This window comes from Leptodactylus fuscus, chromosome 1 (genome assembly GCF_031893055.1).
Source record: "Leptodactylus fuscus isolate aLepFus1 chromosome 1, aLepFus1.hap2, whole genome shotgun sequence".
NCBI lineage: Eukaryota > Metazoa > Chordata > Amphibia > Anura > Leptodactylidae > Leptodactylus > Leptodactylus fuscus.
The window spans coordinates 93,282,252-93,306,105 of NC_134265.1; the positions used below are offsets into that span (position 1 = coordinate 93,282,252).

Below are 23,854 nucleotides of genomic sequence, written 5' to 3' on the forward strand. Positions count from 1 at the left end.
CCTACTAACATCTAGGCGGCCATAGACTTTTGCTGACCACGTAATCAGCCAGGGCAATCATTCAGAGGCTGACTAAAGTGAGAAATACCTGTGTATGTGGCAGTAATCCCAGGGTAAATCTCAGGACTCAGCCTAGGCTCGCTATATAAAGTAAATGGGTCCATGTAAGTACAGGTGGCACACAGATGTCCTTCATATGTTTGATGGACCTGGCACAGGCAAGAGAGGTCTCACACATTTACCCCTCTTTTTTTGTTTAAAAGGATTGTCATTAAAAAACTGTTTTTTAACCTATAACCACATAGGAATAGCTTTTGAAAAGGCTGTTTATCTCTTAACTTTATTTTGAAGGTCCACACCGCTGTTTTTGAATTTTTCTTCATTATGGTAATTGGGCTCAGAAAGCACAGGGGGCATTATTATCCACTCCAGCGCTGCCTCTGTCTTCTGCATCTCCTTCTCTTCTTACAAGAGACCACCACAAAATGTTCAGTCGCCATTTTGTCGTGGTCTCGTGTAAGAAGAGGCGTGAAGAGAAAGAGACGCAAAAGACAGAGGCAGCGCTAGACTGGATAACAATGCCCCCTGTGCTTTCGGAGCACAAATTACCATAATGAAGAAAAGAAAAATTCAAAACCGGCGGTGCGGACCTTCAAGCTATGGGGGCGTTCACAGGGAGTAAACGCAAGCTGATTATGGCAAAATACACGTTTAAAAAAAAAATACATGTATAAAAGTTAGACTCCCATTGACTTCAATGCCATTTTTTTTTTTTACACGTGTATGTTGCCATAATCAGCTCGCGTTTACTCCGTATGAACGGCCCCTAATGGTAAAAGATGAATAGCCTTTTGAAAGGTTATTCCTATGTGGTTATAAGTTAAACAGTTTTTTAATGATAGAATTCCTTTAACCTTTTTTTCCTGCTGATTTTCAAACCCTATTTAGGGTATGCTCACACAGCGGAAACTAAATCTGCCATGTAAACTCTCTGCACAGCTAGCCGATTCAGTGCACCAGCATTCAGTCGTGGCATTCCGCTCCCGATTAGACCCGAATGAATGGACCTAATCAGAAGGGAGTCTCGCGGCGCGGAAACCGCGGGAAGAAGTAGAATCTCGCTTTTTCCCGCTAGCAGGAAAAAAAGCGCGAATGAATGGGAGCTTTTTTTGTAGGCGGATTCCGTGTCAAAATTTGCCTGCAAAAAAACTCTGTGTGCACACACCCTTAGAGTACTAGAAAAACTCCAGGAAAATTAAGAAAAAACCAAGACAAAAACACATCATGCTGTGTTTATAGATTGTAAAATACCCCACTAAACTCATATGCAACAAGCAAAACCAAGTTGTTTATACCGCAGTTTATAGTTCACCATAAAGTTAAACAAAACATCTGGCTGCACAATAAAAAAAAAAAAAATGATAAAAACACTAGCACCTAGACATAAATGTGCTATATTAGTAAATGGTTAATGATTGACCGGTGAGGGATTTTAAAAAAATAAAATAAAAAAAATATATAATATGCATCACATCACTTGGTGTAACAGATGAATACAATTTCTACAGAGCCTTGACATAAAGAAACTGATCTGAGGAAACACATCAAAGCCAAAAAGTAGACAAGAAATATCCGTGAGTGGAAGTATGAGAGTCTAAGAGGAGTCTTCTAAGATGGTCTACCAAGGGCAGGAATAAAACTACAGTTTAGTGCTACAATTGGGTTTTGAAGGCTGAAGTATGGTGGACCACAAGGGTCAATGGCAGTGTTACTGGTCAAGAAATCATTGTCCAGTAAATAAATGATTGAATTTTTAAAGGTAAATTCCGTCTGGGTTTCGGCATCCTGATGAGTTTTTGTCGTTTCAGTTTCGTTGGCAGCGCCGTAGCTTTCTATTGACCCTTCTGTTGACGTAGCATATAACGGAAAATCGTCAGGATCTTCTGTTTTAATTTTTACTTCAATTATCTGAGAGGCTATTGGGGATGGTGGATTTTGTGGTGACAGATTTTGCAAAGGTGAATTTTGTGGTAGCAGATTTTGCGGTGATGGATTTTGTGGCGACAGATTTTGCGGTGATGGATTTTGTGGTGACACCACATAAAGCGAGCTAGCTTGACTGGATCTTTTCTGTTCTCTCTTCCTTTTGAAAGTTTTTCTTAGAGATAAATCTTCATGTATCATTTCTGAAGAATGTGGCAAGCTTTGGAAAATGGTGGGCAAAGCATTTGGACGTAGAATTCGACCACCAGCATTTACAATAAAACTGTCATCAGTAAAGTGCAGAGAGCAAAGGCGAAACTTGTTGGATTTCTTGAGCTTGCTATCCAAAATTTGTTGGGCAATGTTGTCAACATCATGAAAAATCTGTCCCATTTGCAGCAGCCAATCTTTTATTCTTTGCAAGGAGTTTGGAAATGTGTGTAGTTTGATCTCATGGCCATTACGATACCGTCCTGGAGTAAATGTACAGCCATTAATCAAACACACTGGCATGTTTGTAGCCTGAAAGAGAGAAAATATCAAAATGAACAAATAAAAAATGTACATATGAACATGCTACTGGGGGAATAAAAATGGTTTACGACCATATTCAATATGTTTATGGTACATAGTCCTAGGCTTTAAACCTGAGACACTGCAAATGTAAGGCGCAGACTTAAAAGGGTTAATCAGTTTTCAAAACTATGGGCCAAAGAGCAAGATGCATCAAAACAAAGCACCTGTTTAAATTCAGCACCATTTATCTGATTTATTTTCAGATCAAGGACCTCGGAGTGACATTCCATTTGCAAGCTCACTACCCCTCCCTGTGAGCATTTCAGGCAGCAAATGAAAACTCTCAGCGGCACGTGACCTCAGATGTGGAAGTGATTACCTGCAATTTCACTGCAGAAGAGAGTGGGGAAGGGAGGGGTACACAGAGAGTGAAAGCAGGCAGATAAATCATGAGAAATGTAGTTTGTCCACCAATTCACTGTATGTAAATAACAGTGGTACAAAGAGCAGCAAGTAAAATAAATCAAGAAAAGAGCTGCATAAGGGAACAGAGTATTAAAGGGATTCTATCATTAAAATTTTATTTTTTCTGCCTGCCACGTCGGAATAGCCTTAAGAAAGACTATTCTTCTCCTACCTTTAGATGTCTTCTTCGGACCACCGTTTGGAAGAAATCCCGGTTTTTGTCAGTATGCAAATAAGTTCTCTCGCAGCACTGAGGGCACCCCCAATGCTGCGAGAGAAATCTCCAGCACTGCCTTCATCTTCATCTGGAACGGCCTCTCTTCGCGTCTTCTTCCGGAGCTGGGTTCAAACTTCTAGGCCTCGGCCAAAGCAGACTACGCATGCCCACAAGAAAATGGCCATTTACACAGTAAGGGCCCGTGCACACAGAGTTAACGCAAGCGTATTTTAGCATAGTACACGTGTATAGAATACACGTGTAAAAATAACACCTTTTTTTTTTTTACACGTGTAAAAGATGTCATTGAAGTCAATGGGAGTGTTATTTTTACACGTGTATTATGCTAAAAGACACTCGCGTTAACTCCGTGTGCACGAGCCCTTAGTGTGAGCGGCCATCTTCTTGTGGCCAGCGGGTATGTGCAGTCTGAACCCAGCTCCGGAAGAAGACGCGTAGAGAGGGCGTTCCAGACAAAGATGGAGGCGGTGCTGGAGACTTCTCTTGCAGCATTGGGGATGCCCCCAGTGCTGCGAGAGAACTCATTTGCCTACCGACGAAATCCGGGATTTCTACTGAACGGTGAAGACGACATCTGAAGGCAGAAAAAATACAATTTTAATGATAGAATCCCTTTAAGCACTACTGTGGATGTGTTTTTGCAGGTGATTTTTTTGAAGATGGATGATTACTTTTGTATAATTTACCTCTATTAAAAGCCAAAAAAAAAAAATATGGAAAAAGTATGTAACAATAGTGCTAGGAGTTCTGGAGGGAAAAAAAAACAAACAAAACAAGAAGATATGGTCAGAAACAACCATATCTGCAAACAGAGAAAAATATCCATACTTGTTGGATTTTTGCTCACAGGTTGCAAGCCGTACACAATTTTGCCATCATAGCCAAATCTGAGCTCTAAAACAGGCGCACAATTTTTTTGGTTATTGAGGTTTTCCAGTAATCTGGGGATTTGCATATTCAGGCTTACGTCAGACATCCTGTGGCCCATGTGACCGCTAAGGCTATGTTCACATCTGTGTTACTGAATCTACATTGCAGTGTGCATCCAAAAACGTCCAGACAAAAATGTCCTGTAAGTCAGACTTTTTCATCTGGAGATTTCAGTGTAAATGAATGGACACCCGAAGGATCCCATTATAGTCAATGGGATCTGTCGGGCTCCGTATGGGACAGCTATTGTAGCGGTCTGTCTAGCCAATGAGAAGTGAATTAGTGGTTTCAGCGAGCTATAGGAGCAGGCCTTGCAGCAACAAATCACCAGCATAATCATAGATGGCAAATGACAATGGACAGAGCACCAAGGACAGGTTACTCCAATTCCTGCACAAGGTTCCTTTCTGTTGCATGACACATGATGATGCGGGGTCTTGTCTGCCCCAGGGCGCGCACCTCCATACTATGTATCTGTATCCTAAAGGACATGGACACAGTTATAAATACTTTTTACCAACCATTATTATTGCCATTGAAGACACTAAACAAATCTCTTGCACCAGACTCAGAGACATGGCTGGTGAGAGCCACATAGTTGGGAACTTTCATTTGGTCTGGCTATTTTTAGACCAAAACACTGTTTCCAATACAGGGTTAATGCCCCGGGCACCTGGACAAATTGCCCCCTGGGCTTTGCGGTTTGCTAATGGACCGAGGCTGTTGTTGTACGCCCTAAGGATCCCGCACGATGCCCAAGAACAATCGCCCATTGCCTGGAGTTGTCACGCCATAACTTTCCGTAGCCTGATGCTATATGATATAGATGCTGACAGCCCGGCTCCGCCATACTTACCGTAGACAGGCCTGCACACAAGCTCCTCTCTGTGGTCTCGCGATCGCCCCCGCTCCTGCCTGCCTGCCGCTCGCTTCCTGTATGTGGGAACTCAGCTTTTACCCGCGAGATGATACAAATCTCGCGAGATTACGTTACTGGTCCTCTTTGATTGGACAGTGTCCGAGCAGCTGAGACTCGTGCCCCTTTCACACACTGACCGCCCACTCGGTTAATTATTCACCTATTTGCATATCATTTGCATATCATATGTTGTCATGAACATGAATAGTGACGTCGTCAGCAGTGTGTAATATCCCTGCTAGCCAGAGATACGTCCCGACATGGCGGTTCCCACAGCCCAAAGTGTCTGTGGGTGACAAGGGAACAGCGGGAATCCCTTCACCGCGTTCTCTACCTCCCCGCCAGCACCCGGCACGGCTCCAGTGCGCATGCGCAAGCTCCTCCTTTCAGCCTGGTCTGCTGAAGCTGGAGAGCTGACGTCAGGTGCGAGCGTGGCTGCGGAGGCCGGGACTGTGCTCGTCTCCTAACATGTCCTTGCACAAGTGCCAGGAAGAATGGGGAGAACTGGAGAAAGAATTCAAGCAGCTGCAGGTAAGACAAGGAGATAGAGCAGTGACTGCGGAGTGTGAGGTGCAGGGTGGGAGCACAGTGCCGCGACTCCCGCCCCCCGGGGGTCCCTGGGCTGAATACTGCAGACGGGTCCTGTGTGTGATGCGGGGCTTTGTCCGGTTTAGTGACAGGATCTTCTTCTCCAGCACCTTCCCGTGTGAAGCTGCCTGTGCGCTATCAATCTGTGTAGTATCCTTAGTGCTAAACTACAGTCATTCATCTATACCCAGGACTGGATCACTGCTCCTGATAGATCCAGGACCTCTCCTCATTGATCATAAGCTGCAGTCATTCATCTATACCCAGGACTGGATCACTGCTCCTGATAGATCCAGGACCTCTCCTCATTGATCATAAGCTGCAGTCATTCATCTATACCCAGGACTGGATCACTGCTCCTGATAGATCCAGGACCTCTCCTCATTGATCATAAGCTGCAGTCATTCATCTATACCCAGGACTGGATCACTGCTCCAGATAGATCCAGGACCTCTCCTCATTGATCATAAGCTGCAGTCATTCATCTATACCCAGGACTGGATCACTTCTCCTGATAGATCCAGGACCTCTCCTCATTGATCATAAGCTGCAGTCATTCATCTATACCCAGGACTGGATCACTGCTCCTTATAGATCCAAGGCATCTCCTCAAAATATATAGTCATTCATCTCCTATACCCAGGACTGGATCACTGCTCCTGATAGATCCAGGACCTCTCCTCATTGATAATAAGCTACAGTCATTCATCTATACCCAGGACTAGATCACTGCTCCTTATAGATCCAGGGCATCTCCTCAAAATATATAGTCATTCATCTCCTATACCCAGGACTGGATCACTGCTCCTGATAGATCCAGGACCTCTCCTCATTGATCATAAGCTGCAGTCATTCATTTATACCCAGGACTGGATCACTGCTCCTGATAGATCCAGGGCATCTCTTCATTGATCATAAGCTACAGTCATTCATCTATACCCAGGACTGGATCACTGCTCCTGATAGATCCAGGACCTCTCCTCATTGATCATAAGCTGCAGTCATTCATCTATACCCAGGACTGGATCACTGCTTCTGATAGATCCAGGACCTCTCCTCATTGATCATAAGCTGCAGTCATTCATCTATACCCAGGACTGGATCACTGCTCCTGATAGATCCAGGACCTCTCCTCATTGATCATAAGCTGCAGTCATTCATCTATACCCAGGACTGGATCACTGCTTCTGATAGATCCAGGACCTCTCCTCATTGATCATAAGCTGCAGTCATTCATCTATACCCAGGACTGGATCACTGCTTCTGATAGATCCAGGACCTCTCCTCATTGATCATAAGCTACAGTCATTCATCTATACCCAGGACTGGATCACTGCTCCAGATAGATCCAGGACCTCTCCTCATTGATCATAAGCTGCAGTCATTCATCTATACCCAGGACTGGATCACTTCTCCTGATAGATCCAGGACCTCTCCTCATTGATCATAAGCTGCAGTCATTCATCTATACCCAGGACTGGATCACTGCTCCTTATAGATCCAAGGCATCTCCTCAAAATATATAGTCATTCATCTCCTATACCCAGGACTGGATCACTGCTCCTGATAGATCCAGGACCTCTCCTCATTGATAATAAGCTACAGTCATTCATCTATACCCAGGACTAGATCACTGCTCCTTATAGATCCAGGGCATCTCCTCAAAATATATAGTCATTCATCTCCTATACCCAGGACTGGATCACTGCTCCTGATAGATCCAGGACCTCTCCTCATTGATCATAAGCTGCAGTCATTCATTTATACCCAGGACTGGATCACTGCTCCTGATAGATCCAGGGCATCTCTTCATTGATCATAAGCTACAGTCATTCATCTATACCCAGGACTGGATCACTGCTCCTGATAGATCCAGGACCTCTCCTCATTGATCATAAGCTACAGTCATTCATCTATACCCAGGACTGGATCACTGCTCCTGATAGATCCCGGGCATCTCCTCATTGATCATAAGCTGCAGTCATTCATTTATACCCAGGACTGGATCACTGCTCCTGATAGATCCAGGACCTCTCCTCATTGATCATAAGCTGCAGTCATTCATTTATACCCAGGACTGGATCACTGTTCCTGATAGATCCAGGGCATCTCTTCATTGATCATAAGCTACAGTCATTCATCTATACCCAGGACTGGATCACTGCTCCTTATAGATCCAGGACCTCTCTTCATAAGCTACAGTCATTCATCTATACCCAGGACTGGATCACTGCTCCTGATAGATCCAGGACCTCTCCTCATTGATCATAAGCTGCAGTCATTCATTTATACCCAGGACTGGATCACTGCTCCTGATAGATCCAGGACCTCTCCTCATTGATCATAAGCTGCAGTCATTCATTTATACCCAGGACTGGATCACTGCTCCTGATAGATCCAGGGCATCTCTTCATTGATCATAAGCTACAGTCATTCATCTATACCCAGGACTGGATCACTGCTCCTGATAGATCCAGGACCTCTCCTCATTGATTATAAGCTACATTCATTCATCTATGTCCTGGACTGGATCACTGCTCCTGATAAATCCAGAACCTCTATTCAGTCCCCATGCACTATAGATATTTGTTCTTAACAGAGCCATGACTGGAACAACAGATCATTTTTCAAACAGATCTTGGATCCCACTGATTTATAACAAGGTCATCTTTTATTTGGGGTTCTAGTATTTTTGGCAGCAGCAATAGTGCTGAAGACCACCAGTATGAACGAGACCAGACATTACTCTATTATCACTGAGATTTGAATTGAAGATAATAATAAAACACCTCCATGGCCAGTTTATGCACAGTTTTAGAGAAGGGTGACCGGGTTAACAGGCCGGCCCAGTGTTGTTTTGCACCAAATGTAGATGCTGCAGATCAGCTTACTGTGTGACACTGCAGGTACATTTATGTAACAGTCCTTTGTTAGTAGATTGTGTACACAGCCTACAGCAATGTAAAATCTCAGACACACTTTTTTTTTTTTTTTTTTTTTTTTCTCAACCTACCTGTAACACTGACACAATATTGTTCTCTGCCATGCAGTGAGTGGCACATGCCCGAGTGCAGGATGGAAATGATCTTAGATGACTGTTCACTTTAATTCCTGTTCCCCTTTAATAATTGCTTTGGTGTATTTGGTTAACACTAGAATGCCCTGCAGCTTAATGGGTTCCTTTTCCACCCAAATCTTTCCTGCCACGTTATCCCATTTGTCATAGATACAAATGGATTGATGCTTGTATGGTGTTAGTCTTGCATCACTTCTTCCATTTTCAAATTTGTTGTAAAAGAATGTCCCCAGTATATCTAATATAGATTAATGTGCTATAAAAACTCTAGGCTGAAGTATGACAACACCACTTGGTTGTCATATACTGTAAAGGATTCAGATGTGGGTACCTGAAATTTTGGGTAATTTAAAACAGATCTGACATATTATTCTACTTATTTTGTTCTATTATGTGGACATACTCACTATACTATTAGCACCAAAATCAGAAAAACTAAAATTGGTGGGCAGACTCATTAAAGAGGTTGTCCCATCACAAGGATCCTATCTATACTGCTTGTTACTGTGGATGTAAGACTTTTCCTAAATACACTTCTTCAGCAAAACTGCTTTGTTTGTCCACTATCTTACTTTATTCAATTCTTTGTGGCCACAGCCCTGACTTAGCTGCTCATGAGTCCAGTGATGTATCTGCTGCTCTCAGGGGGGAGGGAGGAGGGGCTAAGTGCAGGGAGCGAGCCTGTGTCTCTAGCTATTCCTGTGTCTACACCACATGACCTTCCTGCTATCAGATAGGGAAGAGGAGCTGCTTTCATTTCTTCTGTTCTCCCAGTTATCAGGCTAGCTAATTCAATTGTGTTCATTATGGCAGAGACAGGCAGTAACACTGTAACACAGAATGGAGTTGCTGCTGCCTGTACTTCATAGTCCACTATGGGTGTGCGGAGCTACACAGGAATTTGGGGGCGGAGCTAAACAGCAGGTTGCATGTGAAACCCCGCCCACCAAATGATGCAAGAAACCAGGAAGAAAGAAGATTTTACAGCAGTAAAGACTGATGAGTTTGTGAGGTGAGAATACGCCTTTAAAGGTGTTATGTCATTACAGATGCTTTTCCTTATAAATGTCACATCCTGATGATAGTGTCTATAATGAAATAACCCCTTTAAGAACCTGTGGCGCTATTTTGGTAACAGAGTTGCAAACCTGCACTTGCCACTTTTAAATGCCATTTATGAATGGAATAATCACAAGATTAATTTCTTCAGCTGGCCTTGCTATTTTTCAAAAAGGGAATTGATTGTGACCAATGGCAGCAATATAGTATATGCAAGCTATGTGCCTCATCATGAATTAGGCAAATCTTGTGCTGTCACAGGGAGCATCAAGACCAGGATATAATTCGCCCCATTGTGCCTTTTGGCTAATGGCCTAATACAGTGGGGTCACAATTATTAGTCCAGCCCTGCCCCTACACTCTCCAGTTGATCACTGGCACTATCTATGTTTACATACATGCAGATACCCAGCAGCCTGTCAGTCACTGGTGAGAAGGATAGTAAGTACTGTACTAAAGTACTGACTCAAGAAAAGGAGTCACTGGACCTGATTGATAAACAATGACGTGTAGGAGACAAAGAACCTTTTAAGTCAAATTTAGTCATCTGAGATATAATTTAATGGGTAATTGTGGATTTAGCCAATTTTAATTTATTTTTTGCGTTTGTGTTCTTCATTTTAAAAATCTTTAGTTACGTGTCTAAATGCAGTGTAAGGTGAAGGCCCTGCGCTGCGGAAACACAACTTTTTTTGTTGCAGATTTTGTTGTGGTTTTTTGAGCCAAATCAGGAGTGGATTGAGAAAGAGGTAGAAGTATAAGTACTTTTTATAGAGTTCCCATTCCTTTTATAGCCATTCTAGGTTTTGTCTCAATAAACCGTTACAAAATCTGCAACCAAAAAAACTGCAACCTGGGGCTTCAGTCCCATTTGACAACATGGATTGATGGCCATTGTCAACAGACAGATTAGTGTATGCTGTAGTGATTCGGACAAGTCAGGAGTTTTTTTCTTCTCTTTATAGCCTTTTTTGCTAAAATAAAAATTATGGAGAATAAACCCAAAATGTAGGCACTGACAGCAAATTACTAGGTACAGTGACTTCCTGGCTTCTGCCAGGGATGACAATAGAAGTCCAGTGTTGGGAAGTTATCCAAGTATATTGCTATTTTTAGTATCCGAGCGTCTTCTGTGGACATTGCCCAGCTAATAACATTGAACCTGCTCATAAACAAGATCTGTGTTGTATGAGGATGGCTGTACACAGCTGATGTCTACTAGTGAAGTTTAGATCATACTAGACCAGGGGTCTCAAACTCAATTTACCTGGGGGCCGCTGGAGGTAGAGTCTGGGTGAGGCTGGGCCGCATCAGGTTTTCCACAAGCTATGCACACCGCAGCAAATTTAGCCTCATCCACTTTTATGTTGACTCCGCCCATTCTTATTCATTTTTTATGTGCCCCCACATACCGGTAGGATAATCCTCCTACAGTCACCCATACATTATATGTCCCCACATTATAATGTTCCCTTCCAACTGTCCCACAGTATTAAGTCCCTCTCCTGGTGCCCCAGTTTAAACTGGGGGAAACTAGAGGGGACATGAAACTGGGGCAGCTGGATGGGGACATTAAACAGTGGGGGTAGTTGGAGGGGGGCAATAATTTAATGGCAGCTGAAGTGGGACATTAAACTGGCGGCAACTAGAGGGGGACATTAAACTCAGGCAGCTAGAAGCAGACATCAATCCGTAGGGGTAGCTGGACGGTGACATTAAACTGGGGGCAACTAGAGGCAGATAGGTCCCCCTACAGCTACTCCCACGGTTTAATGCCCCTTCCAGTTGTCCCCAGTTTAACTGCCCCCTTCATCTACCCCCAGTATCATCTCCCCACACCATTTCCCCCCCGTTTCATAACCCCCTTCATCTGCCCCTTTTTATGTCCCCCCTCCATCTGCCCCCAGTTTCATGTGCTCCCTCCATCTGCCCCCATTTTCATGCCCCCCTCCTAATCTCTGCCCCAGTTTCATGTTTCCCTTCCATCTGTGGCCCTAGTTTCATGTCTCCCCCTCCATCTCTGCCCCTAGGTTACTGAGACACACATACAGACGCACACACAGACACACTCTTCACCCTGCATCTTACATTCCCCTCCCCTTTCAGTAACTTTAGACAGCACATCCCTTCATCTTCCGGCCGACACACTAAGATACGTCTCTCTAGTCACGTAACGTCTGACGTCACACACAGGTCCTTCAGTTTACAGTAGTACAAGCTTTCCACAGTACAAGCTTCCATCACCCATCGCTTTTATTGCTGTTATAAGACCGGGTGTGGGGGTGTGTGATTGGAGGAAAGTTTAAGTACAACACTAATGGGACATGCAGGGAGCTATGTGGGACAGGAGTATAACAGCGGGATAGTTGGGAGCTATGTATTGAGGTGGGGGCCACAAACTATTGTCCCGAGGGCCGCAGATGGCCCGCGGGCCGCAAGTTTGAGACCCCTGTACTAGACCCAGACTCTGTTGGAGGCATAAAGTGTGCACATTGTAATATACACAGAGATTTTCTAAAATGTTGGAGCTATGCACCTGCTAATGACTAACCCTACGGCATAGCAATTATAGTTGCCATCATTGTGACCAAGAATGTCAGATTGTAGAGACAGTAGCTACTTGGAACTTTTGTATGCTCTTTCGGTATTATTCTCAGATCTGACCAAGTTACTGCTACAACTGCATTTACTTGCATCAGTTCAGAAAACTAGGTAAAAACAACAATAACAAGGCAGATAGTAATGTCTGTTATAGGTCTACTGTATGAAAAGGTTTCCTGCCCTAAAGTGGGCTATACACTTGAGATTTAAAGGGAGTCTAACATTAGAAAATAATGTTTTGAAGTAATTGCTATTCTGCTCCTACCTCTCATTCTCTTGTTCTCCCCGCCGTTTCTGTAAAAATGCGTTTCTTCTGATATGCAAATTTTGCCTAGCGAGTACAGCGGGTGTTCCCCCTCTGCTCTGAGCACACCGGTGTCAACTGCCTCTGCCTGAACCCGGACTGGTAGAGCTGACTGCGCATGCTCAGGATTTCAACTGCGTATAGCGCTGTGTCGGATGCCTACACAAGAAAATGCATGGGGGGGGGGGGGTGGTGAACAAGAGGCACGAAGGGGCAGCGAGCAGTTGATGACGCTGGTGTGCGCGGAGAAGAGAGGAAACACTCCCTGAGCATAATTTGCATATCAGAAGAAACACAATTTTACAGCAATGGTGGGGAGCACAAGAGAATGGGAGGTAAGAGTAGAATAGCCTTTTTAAACACTATTGAAACGTGCCATTGCTTCAAAAGGTCATTTTCTAATGATAGAATCCCTTCAACTGTAATAAAACTGTGTTCACACAATGCATATTATTTTCTTTTGGATTTATTTCTGGAGTTTGAAAAGCAGGAAAAATACCTTGAAATTAAATGCAAAACACACTTTTTTATCCTGTGTTTTTCATTATTAATATATCTATCTTATTGACTAAAAATGCAAAACGTTAGTTACAAACTGCAACAAAAAGTGCTGTATGAACCCAGCCTTAAAACATATCCACAATCCTTTGCTGAAATCCAGTACTGTTGGGTAGGCTCATGTATAATGCAGGGAAGTGGAGTCTAAAGGGGCAATCACTTCAGACAGTCATGACACCACTAAAACAGTGGTGTCATGAAAGATTACAGAGTATTCAGGATTACAGAGGACCAGAAAAACTGTGCCTGGTGTCAACAAAGTGCAGAGCCATGTCAGTAACAGGGAAGGTACACCGAAACAAACCAGTGGGCTTATATATACTGTGGTCAACTTGTATACAATTTTTTTATGTAGATTGTGAGTCCCATACAGGGATCACAGTGTACTTTTTTTTTTTTTTTTTTTTTTTTTTTTTCATATCAGTATATCTTTGTAGTATGGGAGGAAATCCATGCAAACACAGGGAGAACATATAAACTCCTTACAGATGTTGTTCCTGGCAGGATTCAAACCCTGGACTCCAGCGCTACAAGGCTACAGTGCTAACCACTGAGCCACCGAGTTGCCCCTCAACTTGTATACGATTGAACCAATGTACGCCAAAAAGAAAAACACAGAATACCTCATGTAAAAAATGTAGTAAACCTCTTTATTCAAATCCAAGTAACAAAACACCAAATGGCGCATTACATTTTACTCATATAAAACACCAGGCCCCGAAACTATATAGATGGTCTGTAACTACAGTGTTGTCCAAAAGTATTGGCACCCCTGCAATTCTGTCAGATAATACTCATGTTCCTCCAGAAAATAATTGCAAGCACAAACTCTTTGGTATTAATATCTTCATTTATTTTGCTTGCAATGAAAAAACACAAAAGAGAATGAAAAAAAAGTCAAGTCATTGATCATATTACACAAAACTCCAAAAATGGGCTGGACAAAAGTATTGGCCCCCTCAGCCTAATACTTGGTAGCACAACCTGTAGACAAAATAACTGCGAACAGCCGCTTCCGGTAACCATCAATGAGTTTCTTACAATGCTCTGCTGGAATTTTAGACCATTCTTCTTTGGCAAACTGCTCCAGGTCCCTGAGATTTGAAGGGTGTCTTCTCCAAACTGCCATCAAGAGATCTCTCCACAGGTGTTCTATGGGATTCAGGTCTGGACTCATTGCTGGCCACTTTAGAAGTCTCCAGTGCTTTCTCTCAAACCATTTTCTAGTGCTGACCTGAAGTGTGTTTTGGGTCATTGTCCTGCTGGAAGACCCATGACCTCTGAGGGAGACCCAGCTTTCTCACACTGGGCCCTACATTATGCTGCAAAATTTGTTGGTAGTCTTCAGACTTCATAATGCCATGCACATGGTCAAGCAGTCCAGTGCCAGAGGCAGCAAAGCAACCCCAAAACCTCAGGGAACCTCCGCCATGTTTGACTGTAGGGACCGTGTTCTTTTCCTTGAAGGCCTCTTTTTTTTCCCTGTAAACTCTATGTTGATGCCTTTTCCCAAAAAGCTCTATTTTTGTCTCATCTGACCAGAGAACATTCTTCCAAAACGTTTTTGGCTTTCTCAGGTAAGTTTTGGCAAACTCCAGCCTGGCTTTTTTATGTCTCTGGGTAAGAAGTGGGGTCTTCCTGGGTATCCTACCATACAGTCCCTTTTCATTCAGACGCTGACGGATAGTAGGGGGTGACACTGTTGTACCCTTGGACTGCAGGGCAGCTTGAACTTGTTTGGATGTTGGTTGAGGTTCTTTATCCACCATCCGCACAATCTTTCATTGAAATCTCTCGTCAATTTTTCTTTTCCGTCCACATCTAGGGAGGTTAGCCACAGTGCCATGGGCTTTAAACTTCTTGATGACACTGCGCACAGTAGACACAGGAACATTCAGGTCTTTGGAGATGGACTTGTAGCCTTGAGATTGCTCATGCTTCCTCACAATTTTGCTTCTCAAGTCCTCAGACAGTTCTTTGGCCTTCTTTCTTTTCTCCATGCTCAATGTGGTACACACAAGGACACAGGGCAGAGGTTGAGTCAACTTTAATCAATTTCAACTGGCTGCAAGTGTGATTTAGTTATTGCCACCACCTATTAGGTGCCTCAGGTAAGTAACAGGTGCTGTTAATTACACAAATTAGAGAAGCATCACGTGATTTTTCAAACAGTGCCAATACATTTGTCCACCCCCTTTTTTATGTTTAGTGTGGAATTATATCCAATTTGGCTTTTTGACAATTTTTTTTGTGGTTTTCCATTGAAGACAAATTAAATGAAGATAATAATACCAAAGAATTTGTGATTGCAATCATTTTCTGGAAGAAAACGAGTATTATCTGACAGAATTGCAGGGGTGCCAATACTTTTGACCAACACTGGCGGTGCAGTAACCGCAAAACCCCAGCCAGGAATTAATGGGTGTCACACTTACACCAAAGTGACCGCACTGGTGCCCAGGAACTGGCTATAATTGCATCTAGTTACAGCGTCACCACCCAATAGAATCACACTAAGGCTGAGGCCCCACATTACAAAAATGCAGCTTTTTCTGTTGCAGATTTAGCTGCGTTTTTTTCCGTCAAAGCCAAGAATGGCTACAGAAGGAATGGGAAATATATAGGAAGCTTCTTAGGGAGCGTTCACACTACCGTCATAGTCCGACAGGTAGTGTCTGCTGCTAGTGTCCATTCAAAATCTCGCATGGACATTAGGAGCGGACACTAGCTGTGTCCATGACACTTTTCATTCATTTAAATGGCGATCGGGTGCGTTCTTTTGCACTCCGTACCTGTCCTTAACTGTCCGTTTGTAAAGATGTCCAACTTTTCAAGCGGACAGAAAAACCCGACATGTAGGTTTTGCTGTTTGCAGTGAGAGGCTCACCTCTGATTGGTGGCAGGGAGAGAAGGGGGCATGTCCTACACCTCAGCTTTAGCAGAGCACTGAAAGAACGCTCTCTCTCAATTTAGTGTATGAAGGTTGCGGACTGGCTGGCGTGCCAGCAAAATATGCCTCGCGTGCCACTCTTGGCACGCGTGCCAGGGGTTGCTGACCCCTGCTGTATACTGTAATATAAATACAGACCAATGTATGGTAATTGGGACAGAGGGAACAAATATATATACAAGGAATTTGAGGGACATTACTGTGTTATATGTGACATAGACTACTCATTTTTAGGTCTTTGTTGTGGGATATACTTTTCTTTGCTAATCATGAATATGTATAGTGTAAATACAGTTGACTAAACACGTCATTGTTTAGAGCTGAATAAGGTTGTCGGAGTGCGTCTACATACAGCCGAATAACCCAAATGAGATCAAGGTTACTGAGAACAGGACGTTCTATTTCAGTGAAACTGTGCGTTCTTACATATTGTGTTTGTCTAGGTGAATGTTTCTGAAGATTAGAGATGAGCGAACACTAAAATGTTCGAGGTTCGAAATTCGATTCGAACAGCCGCTCAATGTTCGTGTGTTCGAACGGGTTTCGAACCCCATTATAGTCTATGGGGAACAGATACTCGTTAAGGGGGAAACCCAAATCCGTGTCTGGAGGGTCACCAAGTCCACTATGACACCCCAGGAAATGATGCCAACACCTCTGGAATGACACTGGGACAGCAGGGGAAGCATGTCTGGGGGCATCTAACACACCAAAGACCCTCTATTACCCCAACATCACAGCCTAACAACTACACACTTTACACACTCAATACCACCTCTCTGACAGTAGGAAAACACCTTGAAACATGTGTATTTGGCACTTGCAGTGAGGAGAGCTTGTCACCAGCAGTGAATTTGGCCCTTGTAGTAAGTTGAGGTTGGCACCAACATTTGTTTTGAAAATCAGGGTGGATTGAGCCTCTAACCAGCAGAGTTTGGGCAAATTCATGGTGGAGGGAGCCTCTAAAAACCCCAGTTTGGACCAATTCATGGTGGAGGGAGCCTCTAACCAGCCCAGTTTGGGCAAATTCATGGTGGAGGGTGCCTCTAAAAAACCCAGTTTGGACCAATTCATGGTGGAGGGAGCCTCTAACCAGCCCAGTTTGGGCAAATTCATGGTGGAGGGAGCCTCTAACCAGCCCAGTTTGGACCAATTAATGGTGGAGGGAGCCTCTAACCAGCCCAGTTTGGACCAATTAATGGTGGAGGGAGCCTCTAAAAAACCCAGTTTGGACCAATTCATGGTGGAGGGAGCCTCTAAACAGCCCAGTTTGGGCAAATTCATGGTGGAGGGAGCCTCTAAAAAACCCAGTTTGGACCAATTCATGGTGGAGGGAGCCTCTAACCAGCCCAGTTTGGACCAATTAATGGTGGAGGGAGCCTCTAAACAGCCAAGTTTGGACCAATTCATGGTGGAGGGAGCCTCTAAAAACCCCAGTTTGGACCAATTCATGGTGGAGGGAGCCTCTAACCAGCCCAGTTTGGACCAATTAATGGTGGAGGGAGCCTCTAACCACCCCAGTTTGGACCAATTCATGGTGGAGGGAGCCTCTAACCAGCCCAGTTTGGGCAAATTCATGGTGGAGGGAGCCTCTAAACAGCCCAGTTTGGGCAAATTCATGGTGGAGGGAGCCTCTAACCAGCCCAGTTTGGACCAATTAATGGTGGAGGGAGCCTCTAACCAGCCCAGTTTGGACCAATTAATGGTGGAGGGAGCCTCTAACCACCCCAGTTTGGACCAATTCATGGTGGAGGGAGCCTCTAAACAGCCAAGTTTGGACCAATTCATGGTGGAGGGAGCCTCTAAAAACCCCAGTTTGGACCAATTCATGGTGGAGGGAGCCTCTAACCAGCCCAGTTTGGGCAAATTCATGGTGGAGGGAGCCTCTAAACAGCCCAGTTTGGGCAAATTCATGGTGGAGGGAGCCTCTAACCAGCCCAGTTTGGACCAATTAATGGTGGAGGGAGCCTCTAACCAGCCCAGTTTGGACCAATTAATGGTGGAGGGAGCCTCTAACCACCCCAGTTTGGACCAATTCATGGTGGAGGGAGCCTCTAAAAACCCCAGTTTGGACCAATTCATGGTGGAGGGAGCCTCTAACCAGCCCAGTTTGGGCAAATTCATGGTGGAGGGAGCCTCTAAACAGCCCAGTTTGGGCAAATTCATGGTGGAGGGAGCCTCTAACCAGCCCAGTTTGGACCAATTAATGGTGGAGGGAGCCTCTAACCAGCCCAGTTTGGACCAATTAATGGTGGAGGGAGCCTCTAACCACCCCAGTTTGGACCAATTCATGGTGGAGGGAGCCTCTAAACAGCCAAGTTTGGACCAATTCATGGTGGAGGGAGCCTCTAAAAACCCCAGTTTGGACCAATTCATGGTGGAGGGAGCCTCTAACCAGCCCAGTTTGGGCAAATTCATGGTGGAGGGAGCCTCTAAACAGCCCAGTTTGGGCAAATTCATGGTGGAGGGAGCCTCTAACCAGCCCAGTTTGGACCAATTAATGGTGGAGGGAGCCTCTAACCAGCCCAGTTTGGACCAATTAATGGTGGAGGGAGCCTCTAACCACCCCAGTTTGGACCAATTCATGGTGGAGGGAGCCTCTAAAAACCCCAGTTTGGACCAATTCATGGTGGAGGGAGCCTCTAACCAGCCCAGTTTGGGCAAATTCATGGTGGAGGGAGCCTCTAAACAGCCCAGTTTGGGCAAATTCATGGTGGAGGGAGCCTCTAACCAGCCCAGTTTGGACCAATTAATGGTGGAGGGAGCCTCTAACCAGCCCAGTTTGGACCAATTAATGGTGGAGGGAGCCTCTAACCACCCCAGTTTGGACCAATTCATGGTGGAGGGAGCCTCTAAACAGCCAAGTTTGGACCAATTCATGGTGGAGGGAGCCTCTAAAAACCCCAGTTTGGACCAATTCATGGTGGAGGGAGCCTCTAACCAGCCCAGTTTGGGCAAATTCATGGTGGAGGGAGCCTCTAAACAGCCCAGTTTGGGCAAATTCATGGTGGAGGGAGCCTCTAACCAGCCCAGTTTGGACCAATTAATGGTGGAGGGAGCCTCTAACCAGCCCAGTTTGGACCAATTAATGGTGGAGGGAGCCTCTAACCAGCCCAGTTTGGACCAATTAATGGTGGAGGGAGCCTCTAACCACCCCAGTTTGGACAAATTCATGGTGGAGGGAGCCTCTAAAAAACCCAGTTTGGACCAATTCATGGTGGAGGGAGCCTCTAACCAGCCCAGTTTGGGCAAATTCATGGTGGAGGGAGCCTCTAAACAGCCCAGTTTGGGCAAATTCATGGTGGAGGGAGCCTCTAACCAGCCCAGTTTGGACCAATTAATGGTGGAGGGAGCCTCTAACCAGCCCAGTTTGGACCAATTAATGGTGGAGGGAGCCTCTAACCACCCCAGTTTGGACCAATTCATGGTGGAGGGAGCCTCTAAACAGCCAAGTTTGGACCAATTCATGGTGGAGGGAGCCTCTAAAAACCCCAGTTTGGACCAATTCATGGTGGAGGGAGCCTCTAACCAGCCCAGTTTGGGCAAATTCATGGTGGAGGGAGCCTCTAAACAGCCCAGTTTGGGCAAATTCATGGTGGAGGGAGCCTCTAACCAGCCCAGTTTGGACCAATTAATGGTGGAGGGAGCCTCTAACCAGCCCAGTTTGGACCAATTAATGGTGGAGGGAGCCTCTAACCACCCCAGTTTGGACCAATTCATGGTGGAGGGAGCCTCTAAAAACCCCAGTTTGGACCAATTCATGGTGGAGGGAGCCTCTAACCAGCCCAGTTTGGGCAAATTCATGGTGGAGGGAGCCTCTAAACAGCCCAGTTTGGGCAAATTCATGGTGGAGGGAGCCTCTAACCAGCCCAGTTTGGACCAATTAATGGTGGAGGGAGCCTCTAACCAGCCCAGTTTGGACCAATTAATGGTGGAGGGAGCCTCTAACCACCCCAGTTTGGACCAATTCATGGTGGAGGGAGCCTCTAAACAGCCAAGTTTGGACCAATTCATGGTGGAGGGAGCCTCTAAAAACCCCAGTTTGGACCAATTCATGGTGGAGGGAGCCTCTAACCAGCCCAGTTTGGGCAAATTCATGGTGGAGGGAGCCTCTAAACAGCCCAGTTTGGACCAATTAATGGTGGAGGGAGCCTCTAACCAGCCCAGTTTGGACCAATTAATGGTGGAGGGAGCCTCTAACCACCCCAGTTTGGACCAATTCATGGTGGAGGGAGCCTCTAAACAGCCAAGTTTGGACCAATTCATGGTGGAGGGAGCCTCTAAAAACCCCAGTTTGGACCAATTCATGGTGGAGGGAGCCTCTAACCAGCCCAGTTTGGGCAAATTCATGGTGGAGGGAGCCTCTAAACAGCCCAGTTTGGGCAAATTCATGGTGGAGGGAGCCTCTAACCAGCCCAGTTTGGACCAATTAATGGTGGAGGGAGCCTCTAACCAGCCCAGTTTGGACCAATTAATGGTGGAGGGAGCCTCTAACCAGCCCAGTTTGGACCAATTAATGGTGGAGGGAGCCTCTAACCACCCCAGTTTGGACCAATTCATGGTGGAGGGAGCCTCTAAAAACCCCAGTTTGGACCAATTCATGGTGGAGGGAGCCTCTAACCAGCCCAGTTTGGGCAAATTCATGGTGGAGGGAGCCTCTAAACAGCCCAGTTTGGGCAAATTCATGGTGGAGGGAGCCTCTAACCAGCCCAGTTTGGACCAATTAATGGTGGAGGGAGCCTCTAACCAGCCCAGTTTGGACCAATTAATGGTGGAGGGAGCCTCTAAAAACCCCAGTTTGGACCAATTCATGGTGGAGGGAGCCTCTAACCAGCCCAGTTTGGGCAAATTCATGGTGGAGGGAGCCTCTAAACAGCCCAGTTTGGGCAAATTCATGGTGGAGGGAGCCTCTAACCAGCCCAGTTTGGACCAATTAATGGTGGAGGGAGCCTCTAACCAGCCCAGTTTGGACCAATTAATGGTGGAGGGAGCCTCTAACCAGCCCAGTTTGGACCAATTAATGGTGGAGGGAGCCTCTAACCACCCCAGTTTGGACAAATTCATGGTGGAGGGAGCCTCTAAAAAACCCAGTTTGGACCAATTCATGGTGGAGGGAGCCTCTAAACAGCCCAGTTTGGGCAAAATCATGGTGGAGGGAGCCTCTAAACAGCCCAGTTTGGGCAAATTCATGGTGGAGGGAGCCTCTAACCAGCCCAGTTTGGACCAATTAATGGTGGAGGGAGCCTCTAACCAGCCCAGTTTGGACCAATTAATGGTGGAGGGAGCCTCTAACCAGCCCAGTTTGGACCAATTAATGGTGGAGGGAGCCTCTAACCACCCCAGTTTGGACAAATTCATGGTGGAGGGAGCCTCTAAAAAACCCAGTTTGGACCAATTCATGGTGGAGGGAGCCTCTAAACAGCCCAGTTTGGGCAAATTCATGGTGGAGGGAGCCTCTAAACAGCCCAGTTTGGGCAAATTCATGGTGGAGGGAGCCTCTAACCAGCCCAGTTTGGACCAATTAATGGTGGAGGGAGCCTCTAACCAGCCCAGTTTGGACCAATTCATGGTGGAGGGAGCCTCTAAACAGCCCAGTTTGGGCAAATTCATGGTGGAAGGAGCCTCTAACCAGCAGAGTTGTGGGAAAGCAGGGTGGAGGGAGCCTCTAACCAGCAGAGTTGGTGGAAATCAGGGTGGAGGGAGCCTCTAACCAGCAGAGTTGGGGGAAATCATGTTGGAGGGAGCCTAGTATTAGCAGAATTGTGCAACGCTTATGGTGGATGAGTATGAGGATGCGGAGGAATTGGAGAGGTTGAGTACAGACATGGAGTTTCATGTTGGGGTGCTTTACACAGGTGGGCACAAAAATGAAGGCTCTATCCAGTGGTGGTTCATTTTTATCAAAGTGAGCCGGTCGGCACTCTCAGCTGACAGACGGGTGCGCTTGTCAGTGATGATGCCACCGGCTGCACTGAACACCCTCTCAGATAGGACGCTGGCGGCAGGACAGGACAGCACCTCCAAGGCATATAGGGCAAGTTCAAGCCACAGGTCCAACTTCGACACCCAATACGTGTAGGGCGCAGAGGGGTCGGAGAGGACAGGGCTGTGGTCGGAAAGGTATTCCCGCAACATGCGCCTATACTTCTCACGCCTGGTGACACTAGGACCCTCCGTGGCGGCACTTTGGCGAGGGGGTGCCATCAAGGTGTCCCAGACCTTAGACAGTGTGCCCCTCGTTTGTGTGGACCGGTGAGAACTTGGTTGCCTACTGGAGGAACTGCCCTCCCTGCCGCCACTGTCACATGCTGGAAACATCTCCATCATATTCTGCACCAATTGCCTGTGGCAAGCATTGATGCGATTGGCCCTCCCCTCTACCGGAATAAAAGACGAGATGTTGTTTTTATACCGGGGGTCAAGGATAGCAAAGATCCAGTACTGGTTGTCCTCCATGATTTTGACAATACGCTTGTCGGTTGTAAAGCACCCCAACATGAACTCAGCCATGTCTGCCACAGTGTTAGTTGGCATGACTCCTCTGGCCCCACCGGAAAGTTCAATCTCCATTTCCTCCTCATCCTCCATGTCTACCCATCCGCGCTGCAACAATGGGACGATTCGAAGTTGCCCGGAAGCCTCCTGTATCACCATCACATCATCGGACAACTCTTCTTCCTCCTCCTCCTCCATTAAACGCAGTGAAGCGGACAGATGTGTGGACCTACTCTCCAGCTGTGACGGATCGGATGCTATCCCTAACTCCTCTGTGTGATCTGAGTTATCCCTGATGTCAATCAGGGATTCTCTCAGAACACACAAGAGCGGGATTGTAAGGCTCACCATCGCATCCTCAGAGCTCACCCTCCTTGTGGACTCCTCAAAGACCCGTAGGATGTCACAAAGGTCTCTCATCCATGGCCACTCATGGATGTGAAACTGAGGCAGCTGACTTTGTGGCACCCTAGGGTTTTGTAGCTGGTATTCCATCAAAGGTCTCTGCTGCTCAACCACTCTATTCAACATCTGAAACGTTGAGTTCCAGCGTGTGGGGACGTCGCACAAAAGCCGGTGTTGTGGCACATGCAGGCGTTGCTGGAGAGATTTTAAGCTAGCAGCGGCTACTGTCGACTTGCGAAAGTGGGCGCACATGCGCCGCACTTTCACCAGTAGCTCTGGAACATTGGGGTAGCTCTTTAGGAAACGTTGCACCACTAGGTTGAAGACGTGGGCCAGGCATGGAACATGTTGGAGTCCGGCAAGCTCCAGAGCTGCTACCAGGTTCCGGCCGTTATCACAAACGACCATGCCTGGGCCCAGGTGCAGCGGCTCAAACCATATTGCCGTCTCATCGAGGAGGGCATCCCTCACCTCGGAGGCAGTGTGCTGTCTGTCCCCCAAGCTGATCAGCTTCAGCACAGCCTGCTGACGTCTACCAACGCCAGTGCTGCAACGTTTCCAACTCGTAGCTGGGGTCAATCTAACAGCGGAGGAGGAGGCGGTGGCGGAGGAGGAGGCGGTGGCGGAGGAGGAGGCGGTGGCGGAGGAGGAGGCGGTAGAGGAGGAGGGGGGTGTTCTTCTCGTGTCCCTGCCAGGAATGTTAGGCGGGGAGACGAGGTACACCGGGCCAGTTTGGGAAGCAGTCCCAGCCTCAACTACATTCACCC

The 23,854-nt window shown here is 46.2% G+C and overlaps 2 protein-coding genes across 2 annotated transcripts in view; one reads left to right on the forward strand and one right to left on the reverse strand.

The window, feature by feature from the left end:
• Positions 1–1,399: 1,399 nt before the first annotated feature.
• Positions 1,400–5,107, reverse strand: LOC142193165 (uncharacterized). Its single transcript, XM_075262461.1, has 2 exons — positions 4,989–5,107; positions 1,400–2,505 (listed from the first exon to the last, which is right to left on the reverse strand). Exon 2 carries the CDS (start codon positions 2,494–2,496, stop codon positions 1,669–1,671), a length of 828 nt encoding a protein of 275 aa, XP_075118562.1. The 5' UTR covers positions 2,497–2,505; positions 4,989–5,107; the 3' UTR covers positions 1,400–1,668.
• Positions 5,108–5,446: 339 nt separating this feature from the next.
• Positions 5,447–23,854, forward strand: part of TMEM120B (transmembrane protein 120B) — a 46,709-nt gene continuing 28,301 nt past the window's right edge. The window contains exon 1 of the mRNA XM_075273788.1: positions 5,447–5,582. Coding sequence (XP_075129889.1) covers positions 5,520–5,582 — 63 coding nt within the window. The 5' untranslated portion in view covers positions 5,447–5,519. The remainder of the gene's footprint in view (positions 5,583–23,854) is intronic.

Excerpts from the sequence above, each read along its gene's own strand:
- LOC142193165 (XM_075262461.1), bottom strand. The coding sequence starts at position 2,496 with ATGCCAGTGTGTTTGATTAATGGCTGTACATTTACTCCAGGACGGTAT.